Source organism: Lipotes vexillifer, unplaced genomic scaffold (assembly GCF_000442215.2).
Source record: "Lipotes vexillifer unplaced genomic scaffold, Lipotes_vexillifer_v1.1 scaffold1009, whole genome shotgun sequence".
NCBI lineage: Eukaryota > Metazoa > Chordata > Mammalia > Artiodactyla > Lipotidae > Lipotes > Lipotes vexillifer.
In genome coordinates, this window is record NW_006772405.1 from 1,857,200 (window position 1) to 1,879,471 (window position 22,272).

At 41.8% G+C, this 22,272-nt stretch overlaps 1 protein-coding gene across 3 annotated transcripts in view; it reads left to right on the top strand.

Moving 5' to 3' along the window:
- The window catches only part of HMGXB3 (HMG-box containing 3), a 95,671-nt gene that overhangs the window by 52,863 nt on the left and 20,536 nt on the right, over positions 1–22,272 (top strand). For all 3 annotated transcript variants that reach the window (XM_007447503.1, XM_007447504.1, XM_007447502.1), the window contains 7 exons: positions 2,634–3,052; positions 5,770–5,945; positions 6,083–6,180; positions 8,514–8,612; positions 10,161–10,310; positions 14,763–15,064; positions 15,572–15,699. In XM_007447503.1, coding sequence (XP_007447565.1) covers positions 2,634–3,052; positions 5,770–5,945; positions 6,083–6,180; positions 8,514–8,612; positions 10,161–10,310; positions 14,763–15,064; positions 15,572–15,699 — 1,372 coding nt within the window. The remainder of the gene's footprint in view (positions 1–2,633; positions 3,053–5,769; positions 5,946–6,082; positions 6,181–8,513; positions 8,613–10,160; positions 10,311–14,762; positions 15,065–15,571; positions 15,700–22,272) is intronic.

Sequence of the window (22,272 nt, forward strand, 5' to 3'; positions counted from 1 at the left end):
TTGCGTGAAAGAGTGTAACCGATCCTGTGCCTAGTCTGCTTCAGATTCTGTTTTTACTTTGGTTTTCTTTCCTTTTTCATTTTGTCTTTTTTCCCCCCTTTGATTGAATAACTTTTGAGCCATTCTCTTTTTGAGATCAAACTCATGACGTGAAAACGATTTTTTTCTTAGCTACTTGTCCTGTCTTTACCTGCTAAGTCAGAATATTTTTCCCAAAGGTTTTTGCAAGAATTACCACGTAAAGAGCAGATACTGTGATTTCTAAATCTCATAGGAACAGAATACCTGAGTGTGAGAAGAAAAAAGGTAACAATGTAGCATCAATGCACTTAAAATTTTAGAGATAACGGTGACGTTGGTTATCAGCTAGCTCAACTCCCAGACTTCCAGCTAAGGAAAAAGAGATTCAGGAGCAGTGACTGGTTACATTCACGTTGCTAATTATGCTGTCGCCTTTTCCACTAAACCATACTTCTCAGGCATTGCTGTGCTGTTTACCTGCAGAATCTTAAGATTTCCTGAGTTCTGATTTTTCAAAGAGCAATTATAAATAGTTTCTAAAAGCTCCAAATGTGTCCATGCCAGTCAGGAAATGACTCACCTTTTCTTATATTGTTCTGGAGTTCATACCAGCTAAAATTAGCCCAAGAAACATGTGGCACAGTTCCCAGTGAGTTGGATGGAACAAAAGATGGTATATAAGGCTCAAGGTATGGTATATAGCTCAAGGCCTCATTACTGTGGGCTCTCTGATAGCAGTAATTGAGGTCTCTGATCGAGGAACTGGTAGTATTTGCCTTCCATCTTGAAAGAAAGTGACATCTAAAAAGGGTAGGCTGAGTTAAGGAAATGTGAGATCACCAGCTAGAGTTTTTTGCTCTGATTGCTTAAATTATCCAGTCTTCCTGCAAAGAATTTTTGTCTATAGCCTACTTAGTGGGCAGTGTTCTGCTCAAAGATCTCATCTCAGGGGTTTAGTTTATCTTGTCTCCTGGTTTTCTGCTGACTCTTCCTTCTTTAGCAGTCAGTAAGCTCAGTACAGTTTACTTGGAATTCTTCTTGTCCTCATGGTTTGTAATTGTGTGTTAGAATCTGAGAATGCTTTACTGAAGATTTCTTAAGATCGTCTATATTGATTCTTAACCGGAGGCACCGTGTTGCCCAGAGGGACTTTTGAAATGTAAGGGGTTTTTGATAGTCACTGAGGGACTTTTGAAATGTAAGGGGTTTTTGATAGTCAGTGACTGGGAGATAATACTGAAATTTAATGGCATTGGGCACAGATGCTAAATTTCCTGTAAAGTGCAGGGGCGTCCTGCCCCTCCACCGTGAAGAGCTGGTCTACCCAAAAGGCTATCTTGCTGCTGTTGACAAACACAGAGCTCTCTTATTCCATAATGGGAAATGAGGAATCAGATGAAGCTTGCCTTAGGTGACATAAGCAATTAGGTTGAAGCAGAGCCTAGACAGAGTGCAGCTTTTGCGTTTTGTCTCCTAGTTTATAGTGCCTTTCACTATTCACGTGGAAGGAACAAACCTTTGAGACCTACCACAGGGATGACCACTGTTAATTTTTTTTTTTTTTGGCCGTGTTGGGTCTTCGTTGCTGCGTGCAGTCTTTCTCTAGTTGCGGCGAGCGGAGGCTACTCTTCATTGCAGTGCGCGGGCTTCTTATTGCGGTGGCTTCTTTTGTTGTGGAGTATGGGCTCTAGGCACGCGGGCTTCAGTAGTTGCAGCATGTGGGCTCAGTAGTTGTGGTATGGGGGCCCTAGAGCCCGCGGGCTCTAGCGTGCAAGCTTAGTAGTTGAGGCCCTTGGACTTAGTTGCTCTGTTGCATGTGGGATCTTCCCAGACCAGGAATTGAACCCGTGTCCCCTGCATTGGCAGGCGGATTCCTAACTGCTGCACCACCAGGGAAGTCCACTGTTAAATTTTTTTAAGTGTTCGTGTGTACATATATGTATGTAAACCTCAGGTCTGTCTGAGATAGCAGCAGCTGGTGTTTTTAGTGAGTCGGAACCTTTTCTAGCATGTAATTAATGTGTGTGATCTGATTTGACCCAGTGAGAAGTTTGTGGTGTATGTGTAAATCAGCCTTACGCTGACTTTTAGGACTCAACCTGAAAGAATCTGGGGAAAAGATGAATGAGAGTTTTCCCCAGTGGAGTTGGAAGCATTCAGTTTTTGCGAAATTGTGACCACATTGTGATTAAGTGAGTCTCATAAAGGGACCACCAAGATAAACAACTTAATCCTTCTAGGCCCAATATGGCAGTATTTCAGCCTCTTTGTAGACATAAAGGAGAGGGCCTTGAACAGTCAAAGGTCGAGGTAAAACAATGTCAGCATTTGTTCGCTGAAACCTGAAGAAACATGTCGTTAAGAAATTTATTAGAATAGGCTTATCCTAACTCGGACATTGAATACAGTGGTGAAAGGGAACTGGAATCAGAAGACTTAGGTTCAGGCCAGTTTTATACTTGGGACCTGAACTCAGCCTCTTCCTTTCTCAGCCTCAGCTTCTTATATGTTGCTCATACATTATTGGTACAAGGATCAAATGAGAGAACGTTTGTAAATGTGTTTACAACTGTAAAATGCTATATGCATGAAAGGTTTTCTTTTTTTTCTAGGAAAAGCCAGCCAAAGTCAAAGTGGAATTGACTTCTGGAGTCTCCTCCAAAGGCTCTGTGGTTAAAAGAAATCAGCAGCCTCTCACCTCCGAGCAAAATTCTGCTAAGGAAAACTCTTCCAAACTGACTCTGGAGAACTCAGAAGCTGTAAGCCAGCTCCTAAGTATAGCTCCTCAAAGAGACGTGGGTGAGGAGAATGAGTGGGAGGAAGTGATCATCTCAGATGCCCATGTTTTGGTCAAGGAAACTCCTGGGAATCGTGGTACAGCAGTCATTAAGAAGCCAGTGGTCAAGAGTGGTGTGCAGCGTGAGGTCTCTCTGGGGACAACTGAGAATGACAGTCCTGGACTAGACGTACCACCACCAGCTGAGGGGACCAGCACCTCCAATTCACTCCCTGCTCCTAAAAAGCCTACAGGGTAACCCAATGTGTCTATTTTTTTCCCCCTATTTTAAAAAACATTTATATATTTACTTATTTATTATTTTTTCGGCTGCGTCAGATCTTAGTTGCGGCACATTGGGATCTTTTGTTGCGGTGTGTGGGCTCTTTGTTGCTGTGCGCTGGCTTTCTAGTTGTGGCACGTGAGCTCCGGAGTGTGCAGGCTCAGTAGTTGCAGCATGCGAGCTCTCTAGCTGTGGTGCGCAGGCTCCAGAGCACGTGGGCTGCAGCATGCGGGCTCTGTAGTTGTGGTGCGTGAGCTTAGTTGCCCCGCGGCATGTGGGAATCTTAGTTCCCTGACCAGGGATCGAACCGGCGTCCCCTGCATTGCAAGACGGATTCTTAACCACTGGACCACCAGGGAAGTCCCCCAATGTGTTTATATATTACAGCATTGTGTTTAGAACAGCAGCTTGCATAGTGCCCTGTGTTTATTTTGTCCCATGTCCTTACAGCATGCCTGAGAGAGCAGAGCCCAATTCATGGTTTGTATTTTAGAGATACAGAAGCTGAGGCCTAGAGACATTTATTTGCCTGTCCTCCTACACTCTGCTGTCTATTCACTGCTGTCCCGTTCCTTATACATCTCTTCTTGTCAGTCTCCCTAAAGCAGTTATTACAGTCTTGTTGGTACAGGCTGTGGGCAGTGTTACAAACCTAGTATCCAATTCTGGATACTGCATTTGAAAAGAGAAGCCTTATTAGGGCATCTTTATATAACAAAGATTCCTGTCCTGGTGGTCAGAGAACTAAATTCTGGTTGTGACTCTGTCCAGGGCTTCTGTTTGACCGTGGGCATAGTCACTTCATACCCATTTTCCCCTCTGAAAAATCTTGAGTTGGGTGTTATAAAAAAGAATCGTATCCTCAATGGCTGACCATACAGCCTGAAAAAGGTTGTGTGTAAAGCTTGCAGCCCAGTGCCTTGCAGATAGGAGAGGTCCATAAGTGTGGGCTGTTTTTCCTCCCTTCCTTGAAGGCTTTCTCATCTTAGAGGCTTGACTGAATTCTCCATGTATGTAGCTCCTTTACAGAGGCAGCTGTGGTCTTAAAATGGAAGGCTCTTTTTTGTTTATATCATTGGTTCTCAAAGGGGAGCAGTGCCCCAGGGGACATTGTGGCAATGTTTGGAGACATTTTTGGTTGATACCACTGGGGAGGGAGTGCTACTGTCATCAAGTGGGTAGAGGCCAAGGATGCTGCTAAACATCCTGCAATGCACAGGACAGCCTCTTGCAACAGAGAATTATTTGGCCCAAAATGTTAGTAGTGCCAAGGTTTAGAAATTCTGGTTTATATTATTACGAGTAAAAAACTTTTATTGTTGAATAGAAAATATATTCACATAGTTCAGACAGAAAAAGTGTAAGGAATATATACTGAAAAAAATCTCCTTTCTGTCCCATCCTTGGGTGCTCCATTCCCATTTCCCAGAGACAGTATTCCCAACTTTCTGTGTTTTGGGAGATAATTTTAAGTATATGCAAACAAATAGGAGTGTTTGTGTGTTTATAATTAATATCGTTAAATTTTAGAAGTCAAGATGTCGAAGTATGTATGTCACGCTACCATTTGTGTGAAGAAAGGTAGGGAAAAAATACATGTGTGTACACACATATATATACACGTACATAGTTGACTCTTTTTTTTTTTTTTTGCGGTCCGCGGGCCTCTCACCGCTGCGGCCCCTCCCACCGTGGAGCACAGGCTCCGGACGCGCAGGCCCAGCGGCCATGGCCCACGGGCCCAGCCGGTACGCGGCACGTGGGATCCTCCCGGACCGGGGCACGAACCCGCGTCCCCTGCACCGGCAGGCGGACTCTCAACCACTGCGCCACCAGGGGAGCCCCCATAGTTGACTCTTGAATAGACATGGACTTGAACTGTGTGGGTCCACTTACACATGGATTTTTTTCAGTGTGTATGTACTACAGTACTACATGGTGTGCAGTTGGTTGAATCTGCCAGATGTGGAACCCTGGATATGGAGGGCTGTGAAGTTATCAGTGAGCTTTTGACTCCGTGGGGGTCAGTGCCCCTAATACGTGCTGTTCAAGGTCAGCTGTGTGTGTGCGTGTGTGTGTGTTATATATATATTTTCCCCCCACCTTCTTTACACAAATGGTAGCATAACATACATACTTTGACATCTTGTCTTTTAAAATTTAACAGTACACTTTGAGATGGTTCCGTGTCCTTAGAGAATGAAGCTGTGCACCTTGGGGCAGGTGAAGCACTTTAGCAAATGTGTACTGAGGCCTTCCATGGGCAGGCTTTATGCTCAACACTGGAGCTACAAAGATGAAGAAAACATGAACCTTGTTCCCGGGGCTCTCTCAGCTGCCCTCATGTGGGAGACTGATACACTTTAAATACTTGGGCTGATGAGAGGCAGATAAGATGTTATAACTACAGTAGCTATTGATATCCCTCACTGTAGGCACTGTTTTGCACTCTTTTATCTTCATAATGACCCCATGAAGTACATGTAATTGCGTATTACAAACGAGGTAAACAGAAGAGTAAGATTTCTTGCCCAGGGTTACACAGCTATTTAATGGTTTAATTAATGTCTAAAGCCTGACAGTTTAACCAGGACATTATTCTAATAACGTGCTATCTGAAGATTGCGCTTCGGTTTTCTTCCCCCTGGTCTGGAATTTCTAGGAGAGCTCCCTTCTTGTTTTTTTTCAGAGTTGACCTGCTTATTCCTGTGCCCAGAGCCCCAGAGCTTAAAGGCAGAGCACGGGGCAAGCCCTCGTTACTGGCTGCAGCAAGACCCATGAGAGCAATTCTTCCAGCCCCAGCTAATGTGGGTCGAGGCAGCAGCATGGGACTGCCCAGGGCCAGGCAGGCCTTTCCCCTGAGTGGTAAGGTCTGGGACAGACTCGGGAGGAGGGACTCTCTAAAGGGAAGGGGATGGGAGTGGGGGGTGAGCATGGAGATGAGAGACTTAGGGAGACTCTGAATGCACTTAAGTCACCAGTCTGGCTCCTGGTTGTTTCAGATAAGACTCCCTCTGTGAGGACTTGTGGCCTGAAGCCAAGCACGCTGAAGCAGCTGGGCCAGCCCATCCAACAGCCATCTAGCACTGGTGAGGTGAAGGTAAGACCCTTTCCCCAGAGGAGGAGCCATCTGTTGGGGGCGCGGCTGGCAGCTCCGAGAACAGGGCTTCCATTGAGTGTCTCAAAGCCATAGGCAAAAAACCTATTCTTAACACTGGTAGAACTGTGGGAGGAGGGTTAGCATGAATGAGTTATCTGTTTTTTAATTAGTTTCTTTTTCTGGTTATAAAAATGAATGCATGTTTTAAAATTTTTATTTAGAAATAATTAAAACAAGAAAAGTTGCAAGAGTAAAAGTAGTACAAAGAGCACCCACGTACTCTTTACCTAGTTACCTATTGTTAACATATTGGCCCATTTTGCGTTATCACTTGTGCTCATTTGTCTTCCCCATTTTGTGTGTGTGTGTGTATGTATGTATGTTTAAAATACACATAATTTAAAGGTAACGTGGCCTTTTACTCTTTAATGCTTCAGTGTGTATTTCCTAAGACTAGAGATATTCTGTTACTGAAACATTGATACTTTATCATTTGTATTCCAGTTTCGTCAGTTTTACCCAGTTGTGTCCTTTATAGCATTTTCTGCATTAGAACAGGATCCGATCTAGGATTATATGCTGCATTTAGTTGTCATGTCTTTTTAGAAAAAATGAATGCATGGTTGTTATAGAAAATAAAGAAAATTCAGGTAAGGCAGAAAGAAAATAAGTCTCTTCTGATCCTGCCACCCAGAAGTAACTGTTACTGATGGTCTGGTGTGCGCTCATTCAGCCAAGTTCTTTCCTGCATTAGTCTGTGTTTATATCTTTTAAATGTAAATTTTTAAACCTAAAAGCATGGCTCTTTCTCCATGTACTGGTTTGTAACCAGTACAGTTCATTCCTTTTAATGATAGAGCTATTAAAGGTTTCTCAGGTGTCAAAATTGCATGTGTTCAAGTATATTTATTGTTAGATTTTTTTTTTTTTTTAGTTCTTTTGCCATATGTGACTTGAATATGATCAAAGATCCCTAAATCAGCACTTTTGTGAGCATGGCCGTCAGTAACAAACACATTTCTACATCACAGCCCGGTAAATATATACATATATATACACATTAAAAGTTTAATGAAGCTATGCCCTTATTTTATGCAGTCATTTTTCCATTTCTTTTTCCAAAATGCTGGTTTCAGCCCATTAAGTTAATTTCACAATCCCTCAGTTTGAAATTGGAAACCCTGACATGGACCAAATTGGAATAGGAATATCAAGTCTGCCATCTCCCTAGCCGTGTGCTCTCTGTCAGGTAACTGCTTCTGTTTGATAGTTCTAAATTTGCCCCAACACGGCTATCAGCCAGCTTCTACTTTGAAGGTTGATCTGTTTTCACCCAAATGTGGTGTCACCACTGGGTGCATGTGTGATATTGGGGAATAGAAGGATGGTAATCGAGTCTGCTTCAGCTGCTTCCTAGATTTCCAGCCCTTAGATTCCCTTCATGTGTGTAAATTCCCAGTCTTCTGTGTAGTTTCCTTTTAATTGGCAAATTGGGTATTTGTTAAAAAGCCATAAACCCTTTTACTAGTCTTAAACCAGTTGAGTTACATGAAATCTTATGTTCTGAAAATTAACTTAAATTCATTATTACAGAATAATTATTTTTAATTTAGAATGCTTTCTTCATCTTTTCTTTTTTACATTCCATATAGAACATTTGAAAATTTTTATAGATAGTGGTAAAATGGAAAACAACCATGATCTCTCCCTCAACCTGTGACATTTTAGTGAATAATCTTTCAAACTTCCTGTGTTTTTTTTTTTTTTTTTTTTTTTTTACGCAGGCCTCTCACTGTTGTGGCCTCTCACTGTTGTGGCCTCTCCTGTTGCGGAGCACCATTTTAGTGAATAATCTTTCAAACTTCCTGTGTTTTTTTTTTTTTTTTTTTTTGGCCGTGCCATGCAGGTTGCAGGATCTTAGTTCCCTGGCCAGGGATTGAACCCAGACCCCCATCAGTGGAAGCATGGCGTCCTAACCATTGGACCACCAGGGAATTCCCCAGACTTCTTTATGTCAGCATAATTCAACCACATATTTGTGTATAGAGCTATTACATGCTTTTCTCACTTGATAGTAGTTGTAAATCAGACTCATAGTGTTTCTGATATGCAGTGTTAGAAGCTTTGCAAAAGAGTGTGGGAACCCCTGGAGTTGAAAGTGACACTCAACCTTTGGTGGGCTGGTGACTGCTGACTAGCATTCCAGAGGGCTCATTTGGAGCATAGCTCTACAAATGCCTGGGCAACTGTTTCCTGAAGCTGTTTCAGGACACAGGACCTCAGAAGTTTGACTGAGGTTCAGAAGCACTAAAATAATTTGTTTTGATCTACAGCTACCAAATGGCCCAGCCAACAGGACATCTCAGGTGAAAGTTGTAGAGGTCAAGCCTGATATGTTTCCTCCATATAAGTATAGCTGCACCGTCACACTGGTAAGTGCAGACAGGTGATGGGTTGACATAGAGGTGGTTTGATTGTGTGGTTGAGGGTGAGTAGGAGTCTGAGGTGGGTGGGGAGTCGTACTTGGGAGTGAGAGTAGGGTGAGGGCTAGATCATAGATTCTGAAGATCCTGTCAGTGGTACAGATGATAGCTACTGGGTGAATCATCTAGGTTTGCTGTTTTTCCCAGGTGAGATCCATGAAGTATAGGCCAGCTGAGACCAGGATATTTCTTTTGAGTGTAGCTGGAGATGAGAATCCAGTCTAGCTTCAACATTCAGCAGTCTTTGGACCTTTTAGCCTCAAAAGTGTGGTCTACGTATAAGTTTGAGAAATGTATTTTTTTCCTTCCTAAAACAGAGTCACATTCAGTACTAGTATCTGAAAGGGTTTGAGAAGTGCTTTAGTGAAGCAACTTTTGTTTAGCCTGGTGTTTCTCACCAAGGTTTTCTCTCCCCAACTTTTGTTTTTAACATAACACATGTTAACATCCCAATATATGAATGTGTGACTCTGGGGTCGTCCTTTTGCAGGGTAAGCAGCCTAGAGCAGTGGAATAAACACTGGGTGTCGAAAGACCTAGTCCAAAAGTGGTTCTGGCTCTGCTGCTGGCATGGCATCTAACCTTGAGCAAGGCTCGTTCCTTCTCTGGTCCTCAGTTTTCACTGTCTGTAAAATACTCTGTTGGTTTAGAAAGCATGTTAGGGCTTCTCTTGCTCAACGTTCTCTAATTTTGTTGATCCTTAAGGTACCAATCAGCCAGGTATCATTTGGCAGTTTCCCTGGATGAGTAAGATACACAGATCTTGAGAAAGCACCTAGATTTTTAAAAATTCAGAAACTTTATTGAGCACCTGCTCTGTGCCATGCCCTGTGCTAGGATTCAGTAGGAACAAGACAGTGCATAGTATGGTGGGTCAGTGCCTCATCTGGCCTGATCCTTGGGGAGAGTGTCTCTCTTATCCTAGAGAGCTGCTCAGGCTTCTTTTTTAAAGACCTAATTACTACCTTCTCCATGCCATCCATCCCTTCACTACCTCTTCCGTTTGGCTATGAGAGGCCACTAGGGATACCATCTGGTGGGAACTGCCCAGGACCTTCTCTTCGGCTAATTAGACTGTAGCTTGTAGTACGAGTCTAGGTGTCAGAGGTTTGAGCTTAAATAGTCGAGAAGTCACAATTTATCTTTATTGGAGCTTGAAATCTTCGGTTCACCACAGTCTCCGGCACTCTGTTAGAACAGGCCTGTTTCACTCTGCTGATTGCCTGGACCCTGAAGGCAGTTGAATTTCTGACCTTTGAGATTCAACTCACTTGTTTCACAGATAGGGAAGGACTTGCCCAAATTATTTAGGCTGTATTAAGACTGAAAGGGGAAAACTGCAGAAAAAGTATCTTGCTTCATGGCTCTTGGAGAGTTCGTCCAAATCTGGTTTTGTGATTGCCCTCTCTGTTTTACCCATAGCAGGTCATCCTGATTCTTGGCTCTGCCCAGGTGTAAGTTGACTTCTAGAATTGAACTACAGTCTTACTTTTTTAGGATTTGGGCCTGGCTACATCAAGAGGTCGGGGAAAGTGCAAGAATCCCTCTTGTAGCTATGTCTACACCAATCGGCATAAACCGCGGATTTGTCCCAGCTGTGGTTTTAACCTTGCCAAAGACCGGACTGAGAAAACCACCAAGGTTCTCGTGAGTTCCTTCCCCAAACACACCCTGCAGCCTTGGATTGGGCTCTGTTAGCAGACCTGCTTTAGGAGAAATAAAAGGATTTCTTAGTACACAGTAGTAGTTAGCACCTGAACTGGAACCAAGTTACAGGTTCTGAACCTGGGCAAGTGCCTTCTTTCTGGGCTTCCTTGTCCTCTTTGCCAAGCTGAGGGGGCTGACCAGATACCTTGATCTCTGAGAACCTTCTAGCTCAGTGGACCAAGAGTTCATTCACGGGGGTGCCGGGGGGAAGCCAACACAGGCCTTAAAGAGGATTCTGAAGAAGAGAGGGGTGGAAGGGTTACATCCTTTTAGCTCTGAGGCTGGTGAAGGGCCTGTAAATAGAATTTTGGTAAATACAGAGTGCCAACCTCAGGACATTGTAGATGAGATTACTGCTTCTCAGGTTGCTTGCAGAGCATTTGGCCAACCACAAAGCTTTACTTCTAGCAGTGTTGGCAGGCCTCCTCCCTGAAGTTGGACCAAACTGTTTGGATAGTAAAACACATTCCACTTGGCTTCTTAGGGCTTGTTTTTTGTTGTTGTTGTTTGTTGGTTTATTAGAACCAGGGAAAATAGGCAGTTTCAGAGGGCCTCTGAATTTCCACGTGTGAATTTTTTTAAGTGAACAGAAAGATGTAGTACCTAAGGCAGGGAATAGAATGACTAGGATGAGGGTAAGAAGAGAGATCTCATTCATCCACTTTGCAGGGAAAGAGGATGGCACGCGGAACAACAGGTCAGGATCCAAGATGGAGCCTGGTTACTCCAGATCTCAGCTGCACCTCACAAGATGTGCAGGATGTGGGTGGAAGGGGAAGGCATGCCATATACTCAAGGACTAGTATGAGCAGAAGTGAAGAGGTAGGGAGTCTGGTGTTCGTTCCATTGGGTTAGAGGAGAGTGTGTGGGGAGGATTATGGAAAGCAAGTCTTGAAAGGCATATTGGGGCCATATCATGGACGATCTTTAATGCTAAGACCTGACAGTTTGTTTTTTAGGCAGTGGGGTCACACTGAATGTCCTTGAGTCAGGGAGAGACCCAGAAGGTTCTGTCAGGAGGTCAGGGGGTTTGGGAGTGGACAGGACTGAGGGGGGCGGGGACTGCCTCAAGCTAAGTTTTCCATGCATACGGAGGGGAGGGGCTTTCTGGCAGATGAATCTCACACCCTTGATCTTCAGGTCTGTGCTTGAGGTGGTGTTCTGAGGTTATCATCTTTGTGAGAAAGGGAAGTGGAACTAAAGTAAAGGAAAAAAACACTGAGACTAGGAATTGAGAGACCTGCCTGGGAGTGACCCTAAGCTGCTCGCTTTCCCTCTCCTGAATTTTTGTTTCCCCATCAGTAAAACAAGGCAGGCAAGGTGGATTAGATCTGGGCATTTTATTCTCAGGGCCAGGAGCCCTAGAGAAGACTCAGAATTGAGCTTAAAGGAGTCTGTAAGCCCTTGAAATTGCATGTAAAATGGTTCCATACCTTCCATCATATTCTGTTGTCCCACACGGTGCCCTCTGCTGGTAGTGAGCTTTCCTTTTGGTTTCTCCATGTGTTTAATGTGCTCCGCTTCACGTTAACAGCGTTGACCACACCCTGTCTTTTTTTTTCCTTCAAGAAAGTGAATGTTATTTAGTAAATAGGGATGATTGTAGTGCAATATAAAGAAAACTGATTTAGATCTACAACTTATACCCCAAATGAACTCCATGTCAATTATTTGGTTATAGAAATGCCAAAAGAAAAAAAAAAGTAAAGCATTAGTTACAAAAAATAAAGTTATGCTACCATTCCCAGAATTTAAATAAAGTATGAAGAAACATTATGACATTGTATTACTCAGACATCTTTTGTTTGTTTGAACTATTTCCTTAAGTCAGTTTCCCAGAGTACAACTGTTGGTGCACACACACACAACACACATTTTCATGGTTCTTGATAGGTGTTGAGAATCAAATTCAGAGCACATGTTTTTGACAAATATGAGAATACATATTTCTAGACAGAATTAAACAAAATATCTGAACTAAAGCCCATCTAGAACATCATACATTCTGTAATTACAACAGATAAAATTAGAAATAACCTGTGTCCACCATTGAAATAAAATAAATTATAACATATCTTTATAACTAAATATTAAGATGTTGCATAAAAAGATAAATATAAAGATTAGTCTGCAAAATGGAAATGGTTTATGATCTAATAAGTGAAAAAATTTAGATGGTATGGGTACTCTGATTAGAACTCTGTAGAAATGTGGATATAAAGATTCTAAGGAAGCATAGAGAAATAGAAAATATTGACCACACCCTGTCTTGACTCTCTGTTAGCTCCCTGTGAGACTGAGATTACTTGTAGGACAGGTGTGTCTGTTGCCCCCATACTAATACTATTTTTTTTTTTTTTTTTTTTTTTTTTTTTAAGGAGTTAAATGGTGAGGATTCCCAGTCTAGGGAGCAGCCCCACCAGTAGGCACCACTGGCTCACGGGCCCAGCCGCTCTGTGGCATGTGGGATCTTCCCGGATCAGGGCACGAACCCGTGTCCCCTGCATCTGCAGGCGGACTCTCAACCACTGCGCCACCAGGGAAGCCCCGATACTACTACTTTTTATTTCCCCCACTGGCCGCGTGGTTTGTGGGATCTTAGTTCCCAAACCAGGGATTGAACCTGGGCCCTCAGCTGTGAGAGCGAGGAGCCCTAACCACTGTACCACCCAGGGAATTCCCAGCTCCCATACTTCTAATGCTGGAGCTTGCATATATAATGTGTCAGTCCATGATTATGGAATGGAATTGAGTTCTGTGTAGGTAGATGGCTCTGAACATTCCTTTTTCCTGTTTTGTTGTAGCTGTTGATGTGACTTACAGTGTGAAAATGGATGTTGGTCTCTAGATCTGGAATGATGAGGTGACTTAACTTTCCAGGTTAGACAGGATTTATCTAAGCACCTTTTGCCAATTGGTTTCAAATCCCACTCTTATTATATTCTTCTATCTTGGGCTAACTGGTAGCTGCTTACCACCATGACCCTCATCTTCAGACATTCCCTCACCTTCTAATTCTCTAAATTTTGGAGAAGCAAAATATAATTAATGTTTTCCACAAAATAAAACACTGGTCAGAAACCCAAGGTCCTTTGTGTACCTTCTCTTTGGAGTCCTCTGGTGACCATACATTTCCTGTGCAGTTTGTTGCCAGTGGCTGTAATTAAGACCACAACATCTCTGGGCTGGAATGATCTTCATTCCTTTCCATCTTTCATCTGTGGCTCAGAGCCAAAGGATAGTATGCTTTCCAGCCGATCTTCCAGCCCATTATTCAACATAGTCATGACTGGGGACACTTAGCCTCCTGGGGCAACTCATTCTAGTGTCACTCAGCTCTTCTACAGCCATTCATTCATTCTTTCTTTCAGCCAGCATGTATTGAATGCCTATTATTGGTCAGGCTTTTGGGGCTACAAAGATGAATAAGACATGGCCACTTCCCTCTAGGAGCTTACAGTCTAGTTGGGGGGAAAGATAGGTAACGAAACTTACAGATAGTGAGACGAGTTGTCGTAGTTATACTGAGTAATAAGTTGTTACTAAGCAGTTAACTTCTATAAAACAAAATAATGTGTCTAGCAAATATGAATTAGCATCTTTTGTGTGCCCTCATGGTGGTATTGGGAATCAGTAAATAAGCAGGGCAGGGGACTGGTTTACTAACTGTGAGAAAATGAAATCTGCAGTAAAGGAGCGGACTCTGGGAGCAAGAAGGAGGGCTTGGTTTCACACTGCATTTGCACAAGGGATCAGGGAGGGACCTCCATTGAAAAGGGACCTGCCTCAGAAGGACCTGTTTCAGTGAGTGTTTCAGAACCTTGTTTCCTGGAAGCCTCTGACTGGTGTATAATTCCCTTGTACCAAGAAGCCACACACTATTAAAGATAAATGCTTTAAGCTGTACAGGTACTTGTTTATAAATCGGAATTACCATTCATAGAATTTTTGTTGCAATACTATCTCATTTACTGTACAACAACTTTAGGAGATTATTATTTTGATCCTTCATTTCGTAGGTGAGGAAATTGAGGCTCAGAAAGCTTAAGTAAATTGCTGTGGGTCACCCATGTATATAGCTGTTGAGTGGCCTAACCAGAGTTGAACCCCTGGACTGTTATCCTCCAAACCCAATACCCGGTGAATGGGAGCTGACTCTTGAAACCATTACCAAGAGGTGTGTATAATCCTCTCATTCTACTGGTAGAGAAACAGTGCTAGAGAGAGAAAACACCTGCCGTGAGTCACCCAGTGAGTTATGTGAGCCGAGTTGGTTAGGAACCTAGGTTTCCCACCTCTCAGTCATGGGCCCATCCCTCTGCCACTCATGGTTTTGGCCTCACGCTGGCTCTTTGTGCCCTGGGCTCTTAGTGATAAATCCAATCTCTTCAGGAGGCAAGCTCACCACTCTCGGATGTGCTGAGCGCCACAGAGCCCCTGAGCGCAGCCCAGAGGGAGATCCAGCGCCAGTCAACGCTGCAGCTGCTGCGCAAAGTCCTGCAGATTCCTGAGAATGAGTCAGAGCTGGCTGAGGTCTTCGCCTTGATTCATGAACTCAATAGCTCTCGACTCGTCCTGTCCAACGTGAGTGAGGAGACAGTCACCATCGAGCAAACTTCTTGGTCGAATTATTATGAGTCTCCATCCACGCAGTGCCTTCTCTGTAGCAGCCCATTGTTCAAAGGGGGACAAAAGTAAGCACCTCTTTCAGATTTACCCTTCCCTAGCTGCCCCATCTTACATGGCCCGTACTGCCCCTTTCTTCAAATACCTTTAAGGCTATAACCTTTGGAGATGTTCTTCTCAGCTTTTCTTAAGGTTTGCTTTACTTTTCCAATTGTCAGAAATAAAATAATAATGATAATAGTGATTATCCATCATTTCTTTTGAAATGTTACTGTCACCAACTTAGGATTTAGTTTACTTCTGGACTGCCTGGCATAATGCTTGGATTTGGGAATTCACTGGGATTGGTTAAATTGGGTTATAAGTTCAGAATTATATTAACTTGAGGGGTGATTCTATAGGCCAGTCCAGGGAAGTGGCAACACCCACCTAGAAAATCCTTGGAACGCAAGGTCCAACACCTTCATTTGCCTACTATATTTAAAGTCTTGAGGATTTTTGCCATTGATCATTGAGCCCAGGAACTGCATTAAGTTGATTTCCCTTCTGTTTTTTGTTGATGTTCTTGGTACTAGCTCCCTGGCCGGGCCCCAGGAATGCTGGCTGCTGACAGCCAGCTGGCTGCAGGTGGTGACTGCCCAGGTGAAGATGTGTCTGAATCCCCATTGTTTGGCCCTGCACAGCTTCATGGACATCTATACAGGTGGGTGCCAGCCTTTTTTCCCTCAGAGGGCATGTTTGAGAACAGCCTCTGTGGGTCAGACCTCTAGTCCTTTGAGACTGGATCTTCTCTCAGATGGGGCTTCTGAGGAAGAGGGCCTTTTTCTTCCTGGATATCTCAGCCCCAGAAGATTCCATTTATGTCAGAAGTGTTAGGACTCTCTTATCAGTGCTCTTTAAACAAAGTTAATTTTAAAATAACAGATCTTCGTTGTGGAAAAAACAAAATGCTGACAAGTAAAAAGAAACTAAAAATCACTAGTAATCCTACTGCCATGAGATGAACACTTAGTATTGTGCTCTGTAGTCTTTCAGATGTGTTATTCATCCCTGCAGAATAAAAGAAGATATAGGATTTATAGATCTATAGTTTTTCTTTGAACAAAAGTGGGGCTGTGCTGGATGTTGTTTTGGAGTGTTGTTTTTAAATACAGTGATGTATCATGGACATCTTCCTATGCCAGCAAGTGGAGAAATACATGGCCATTTTTAAGGAGTGTGTGATGTTGCATTTTATAGTCCTCTTAATAATTAAGTCTTTTGTACAGCCTTAATTATTTCCTTTGGGCAAATGCCCAAAAGTGGAATTGCTGCATATTCACCCTTTCCTTCCATTCATTCATCAGCATCATTCATTGAACACTGACCATGTACCAACCACTCTGAAAATTTGAATCTTGGGTTTTATATGTAGAATGGAGTGCTGAAGATTAAAGAGTATTTATTATTCTCCTTGTCTTCAGAACCTTATGGTGCCTTATTTTGAATTCAGGCTTTTATTGTCTTGTTTTGCCAGATTGAGTTTGTACTACTTTATGCTCTTGTCAGCAGTTAATGAGAATGCCATTTCCCTGCAGTCTGTCTCAGCCTGTAATACCTAGGGTTTATGTATATTTTTTTAATTTTAACTTTAAATTTACATGCAGTAAAATTTGCTTTGCTGTTGTGCAGTTCTGTTGAGTTCTGACAAATGCACTGAGTTGTGTAACTGCCACCACAATCAGTATGTAGAACAGTTCCATCACCTCAAAACATTCTTTTTCTGTCCCTTTGTAATCAAAACGACCCCTCACCCCTAACCTCTAGCAACCATTTGATATTTTCTTCGTTCCGTATAGTTCTATCTTTCCAGAACATACAAATCCATAGTACCATTTTGAGTTTGGCTTCTTTCACTAAGTGTAATGCCTTTGAAATTCATCCATATTGTTCTTTGTATCAGTAAATTGTTCCTTTTTATTGTAGAGTAGCTTTCCATTGTGTGGAGCACCACACTTGATTTATCTGTTCACTCCTTGAAGGATGTTTGGGATTTTACCAGTTTTTGGCAGTTATGAATAGAGTTGCTGTAAACATTCGTGTATAGGCTTTTTTTTTTTTATTGGAGTACAATTGCTTTACAATGTTGTGTTAGTTTCTACTATACAGCAAAGTGAATCAGCTATATGTATACATATATCCCCTCCTTTTTGAATTTCCTTCCCGTTTAGGTCACCACAGAGCACTGAGTAGAGTTCCTTGTGCTATACAGTAGGTTCTCGTTAGTTATCTCTTTTATACATAGTACCAATAGTGTATATATAGCAATCCCAATCTCCCAATTCATTCCACACCCCGCCCCCTTTTACCTCCTTGGTATCCATATGTTTGTTCTCTACATCTGTTCAGGTATAGGCTTTTGTGTAAACAAAGGTTTTCATTTCTTTTGGGTAAATACCCTAGGAGTCAGATTGCTGTGCCATGTGGTAAGTGTATATTTAATTTTATAAGAAATCGCCAAACCCTTTACCTAAATGTTGCTGCCATTTTGCATTCCCTCTAACAGTGGGTGAGAGTTCCAGTTTGCTTCACTTGTCAGCACTTGGTAATGTCTAGTTTTTTGTGTGTGTTTTAGCCATTCTAATAGGTGTGTGTAGTAGTAACTCATTGTGGTTTCAATTTCTATTTCCTCAGTGACTGATGATGATGAGCATCTTTTCATGGGTTCATTTGCCATCTGTATTTCTTTGGTGAAGTACCTGTTCCATCTTTGGCCCATTGAACTGGGTTGTTTTCTTGCTGTTGAGTTTTAAATGTTCTTTATATAGTCTGGATACATGTCCTTTGTCAGATAAGTGATATGCAGATACTTTATACTTTATTATGGTCTGTGGCTTGTATTCTCATTCTCTTAACACAATCTCCCACAGAGCAAAAGTTCTTAATTAAAGACCAATTCATCAATTTTTTCTTTTAGAGATTGTTTTTGATGTTATTGCTAAGATGTCTTTACCTAGGTGGAGATCATAAGTATTTTTCCTGTGTTTTCTGCTAAAAGTTTTATAATTTATCGTTTACATGTAAGTCTATGATCCATTTTTAATTGATTTTTATATTAAGTATGAGGCCCAGATTGAAGGTTTTTTTCCCATTTGGACATCCATTTCTTCCACCATTTGTTAAAAAGTAGTCCTTTCTCCTTTGAATAGCCTTTGCTCCTTTATTGGAAATCGATTGATCATGTATGTGTGGGTCTATTTCTGCACCCTGTTCTATTGGTTTATGCTGTCTGTGCTTTAGCAAATACTGCACGTTGTCTTGATTACTGCAGCTTTGTAGTAAGTCTTACAGCCAGGTAGTGTGAATCCTCCAACCTTGTTTTTCCTGAATTGTTTTAACTGTTAGTTTCTTGCATTCCCATATAAATTTTAGAATCAGCTTGTTAGTGTCTACAGAATCCTGCTAGAATTTTTTTTTTTTGCGGTACGCGGGCCCCTCACTGTTGTGGCCTCTTCTGTTGTGGAGCACAGGCTCCGGACGCGCAGGCTCAGCGGCCACGGCTCACGGGCCCAGCCGCTCCGCGGCACGTGGGATCCTCCCAGACTGGGGCACGAACCCACGTCCCCCGCATCCGCGTCCCCTGCATTGGCAGGCGGACTCTCGACCACTGCGCCACCAGGGAAGCCCCCCTGCTAGAATTTTAATTGGGATTGTGTTAAATCTGTAGATCGGTTTGGGGAAGTTTGACATGCTTAAAGACACTGAGTCTTCCCATCCATGAACATGGTCAATCTCTCCATTTTATTGCATTTTCTTTTGTTTTTCTCATCAGTGTTTTGTTGTTTTCAGCGTATAGTTCCTGTACATATTTTGTTAGATTATACTAAATGACATGGTTCAATGTCTAACTGTTCAGTGCTAGTATAGAAATACAATTGGGTTTTGTCTATTGATTTTATTCAGTGACCTTGCAAAACTCACTAACTTTAGGAACTTTTTGTAGATTAGTATTATAATTTTTTACATTTTGTCAATTTGATAGGTAAAAACTGAAATATTTTAAATATTCTTTTCCATTATGGTTTATCCCAGGATATTGAATATAGTTTCCTGTGCCATACAGTAGGACCTTGTTGCTTATCCAGTCTGTATGTAATATGTACTAACCCCAACTCCCAGTCCATCCCTCCCCTACCTCTCTTCCCCCCTTGGCAAGCACAAATCTGTTCTCTATGTCTGAGTCTGTTTCTGTTTCATAGATAGGTTCATTTGTGCCCTATTTTAGATTCCACCTATAAGTGATATCGTATGGTATTTGTCTTTCTCTTTCGGACTTACTTCACTTGGTATGGTAATCTCTAGTTGTATTCATGTTGCTGCCTGTGCCATTTTTTTTTATGGCTGAGCAGTATTCCATTGTATATATGTACCACATCTTTATCCATTCATCTGTCGATGGATATTTAGGTTGTTCCCAAGTCTTGGCTATTGTGAGTAGTGCTGCAGTGAACATGGGGGTACGTGTATCCTTTTTTTTTTTTTTTTTTTTGTGGTACGCGGGCCTCTCACTGTTGTGGCCTCTCCTGTTGCGGAGCACAGGCTCTGGATGCGTAGGCTCAGCGGCCGTGGCTCACGGGCCTAGCCGCTCCGCGGTATGTGGGATCTTCCCAGAACGGGGCACGAACCCGTGTCCCCTACATCGGCAGGCAGACTCTCAACCACTGCGCCACCAGGGAAGCCCATGTGTATCCTTTTGAACTACGTCTTTTTCCGGATATATGCCCAGGCACGGGATCACATGGTAATATCTTTTTAGTTTTCCATACTCTTTTCCACAGTGGCTGCACTAACTTGCATTCCCACCAACAGTGAAGGAGGGTTCCCTTTTCTCCACACCCTCTCCAGCATTTATTGTGTATAGACTTTTTAATGATGGCCATTCTGACTGGTGTGATTTGGTGGTACCTCACTGTAGTTTTGATTTGCATTTCTCTAATAATTAGTGATGTTGAACATCGTTTAATGTGCCTATTGACCATCTATCTGTCTTCTTTGGATAAATGTCTATTTAGGTCTTCTAGCCATTTTTTGATTTGGCTGTTTGGTTTTTTTTGGTTGTTGTTGAGTTGTATGAACTGTTTTTGTATATTTTGGAAATTAAGCCCTTGTTGGTCACATTGTTTGCAAATATTTTTTCCCATTCCTTAAGTTGTCTTTTTGTTTTGTTTATGGTTTCCTTTGCTGTGCAAAAGCTTGTAAATTTGATTAGGTCCCATTTGTTTATTTATTTATTTATTTTTTGCAGTACACGGGCCTCTCACTGTTGTGGCCTCTCCTGTTGTGGAGCACAGGCTTCGGATGTGCAGGCTCAGCGGCCATGGCTCACGGGCCCAGCCACTCTGCGGCATGTGAGATCCTCCCGGACCGGGGCACAAACCCGTGTCCCCTGCAGTGGCAGGCGGACTCCCATTTGTTTATTTTTGTTTTTATTTTGTTTATTTTCTGTTGCCTTGGGAGACCTAAGAAAACATTGGTACAGTTTCTGTCAGAGAATGTTTTGCCTACAGTCTCTTCTAGGAATTTTATGGGGTCTTGTCTTATATTTAAGTCTTTAAGCCATTTTGAGTTTATTTTTGTGCATGGTGTGAGGGTGTGTTCTAACTTCATTGATTTACAGGCAGCTGTCCAACTTTCCCAGCACCACTTGATGAAGAGACTTTCTTTTTCCCATTGTATATCCTTGCCTCCTTTGTTGAAGATTAATTGGCCATGGGGGTGTGGGTTTATTTCTGGGCTCTCTATTCTGTTCCGTTGATCTGTTTGTTTTTGTGCCAGAACCACACTGTTTTTTGTTTTTTGTTTTTGAATTTACAATATGCATTTTTATAGTCTTTAAAAAAAACTTGATGAAACATACATAACACGAATTGACAATTTTAACCAGTTTTAGATGTACATTTACACTGTTATCTAAGCATCACCACTATCTCCAGAACTTTTCAATCTTCCCAAACTGAAGCTTTGCACTCATTATACAAAATACAGTTTAAACTAATATGACTTCACCTTAAGTAACATTATATTCGTTTTTGTAATTCAGGTACATTGTAACAGAGTATTCCAAATTCATCCCTCCTGTCTCATGTGATGTTGCTGGCATTCATTTCACTGATCCATAGGCTATGATTACCAATATGTTATTACAATTATTTCTTTACAGTTATCTTTTAGATCAATTAAGAGTAAGAAAAATATTTTGTTTTATTTTACCTTCACTTATTCCTTTTCTGAAGCTCTTCCTTCCTTTATATATACTCAAGTTTTCAAGACATTATTTTCCTTCTCTCTCTCTCTGAAGAACTTTTTTTACTATTTTTTTCAGGGCAGGTCTGCTGCTTACAAATTCCGTTTTTGTTTGTCTGCAAAAGTTTCTCAATAACCTTTATTTTTGAACGATTAATTTTGCTGGATATAAAATTATAGGTTGGTAGGTCAGTTTCCTGTAGAGGAAAATGGATAGGAATTAAAGCATGCTACTTGTTAGAAATCATGCAAGCTAGAGCATGAAGTGAAATATTAAAAGTGGTGAAAAAAAACTGACACACTGTTTTGATTACTGTAGCTTTGAAGTATTGTCTGAAGTCTGGAAGGGTTATGCCTCCTGATTTGTTCCTTTTCCTCAGGATTGCTTTAGCAATTCTGGGTCTTTTGTGATTCCATATAAATTTTAGGGTTATTTGTTATAGTTCTGTGAAAAATGTCCTGGGTAATTTGATAGGGATCGCTTTAAATCTGTAGATTGCTTTGGGTAGTTGCCATTTTAACAATATTAATTCTTCCAGCCCAAGAGCATGGGATATCTTTCCATTTCTTTGAATCATCTTCAGTCTCCTTTATTAATGTTTTTTAATTCTCAGCGTATAAGTCTTTCACTTCCTTGGTCAGGTTTATTCCTAAGTTTTGTTTTTTGTTTTTGGGGTTTTTTGGGGTGTGATTTTAAAAGGTATTGTTTTTTCACATTCCCTTTCTGCTATTTCCTTGTTGTTGTAAAGAAATGCAATCTCATTCTGTATGTTAATCTTGTATCCTGCTGCCTTGCTAAATTCATTTATCAGTTCTGTTAGTTTCTGGGTGGAGTCTTCAGCGTTTTCTATGTATAGCATCATGTCATGTGCATATAGTGAGTTTTACCTCTTCCCTTCCAATTTGTTTACCTTTTATTTCTTTTTCTTGTCTGACTGCTGTAGCTAGGACTTCCAATACTATGTTGAATAGAAGTGGTGAGAGTGGACATCCT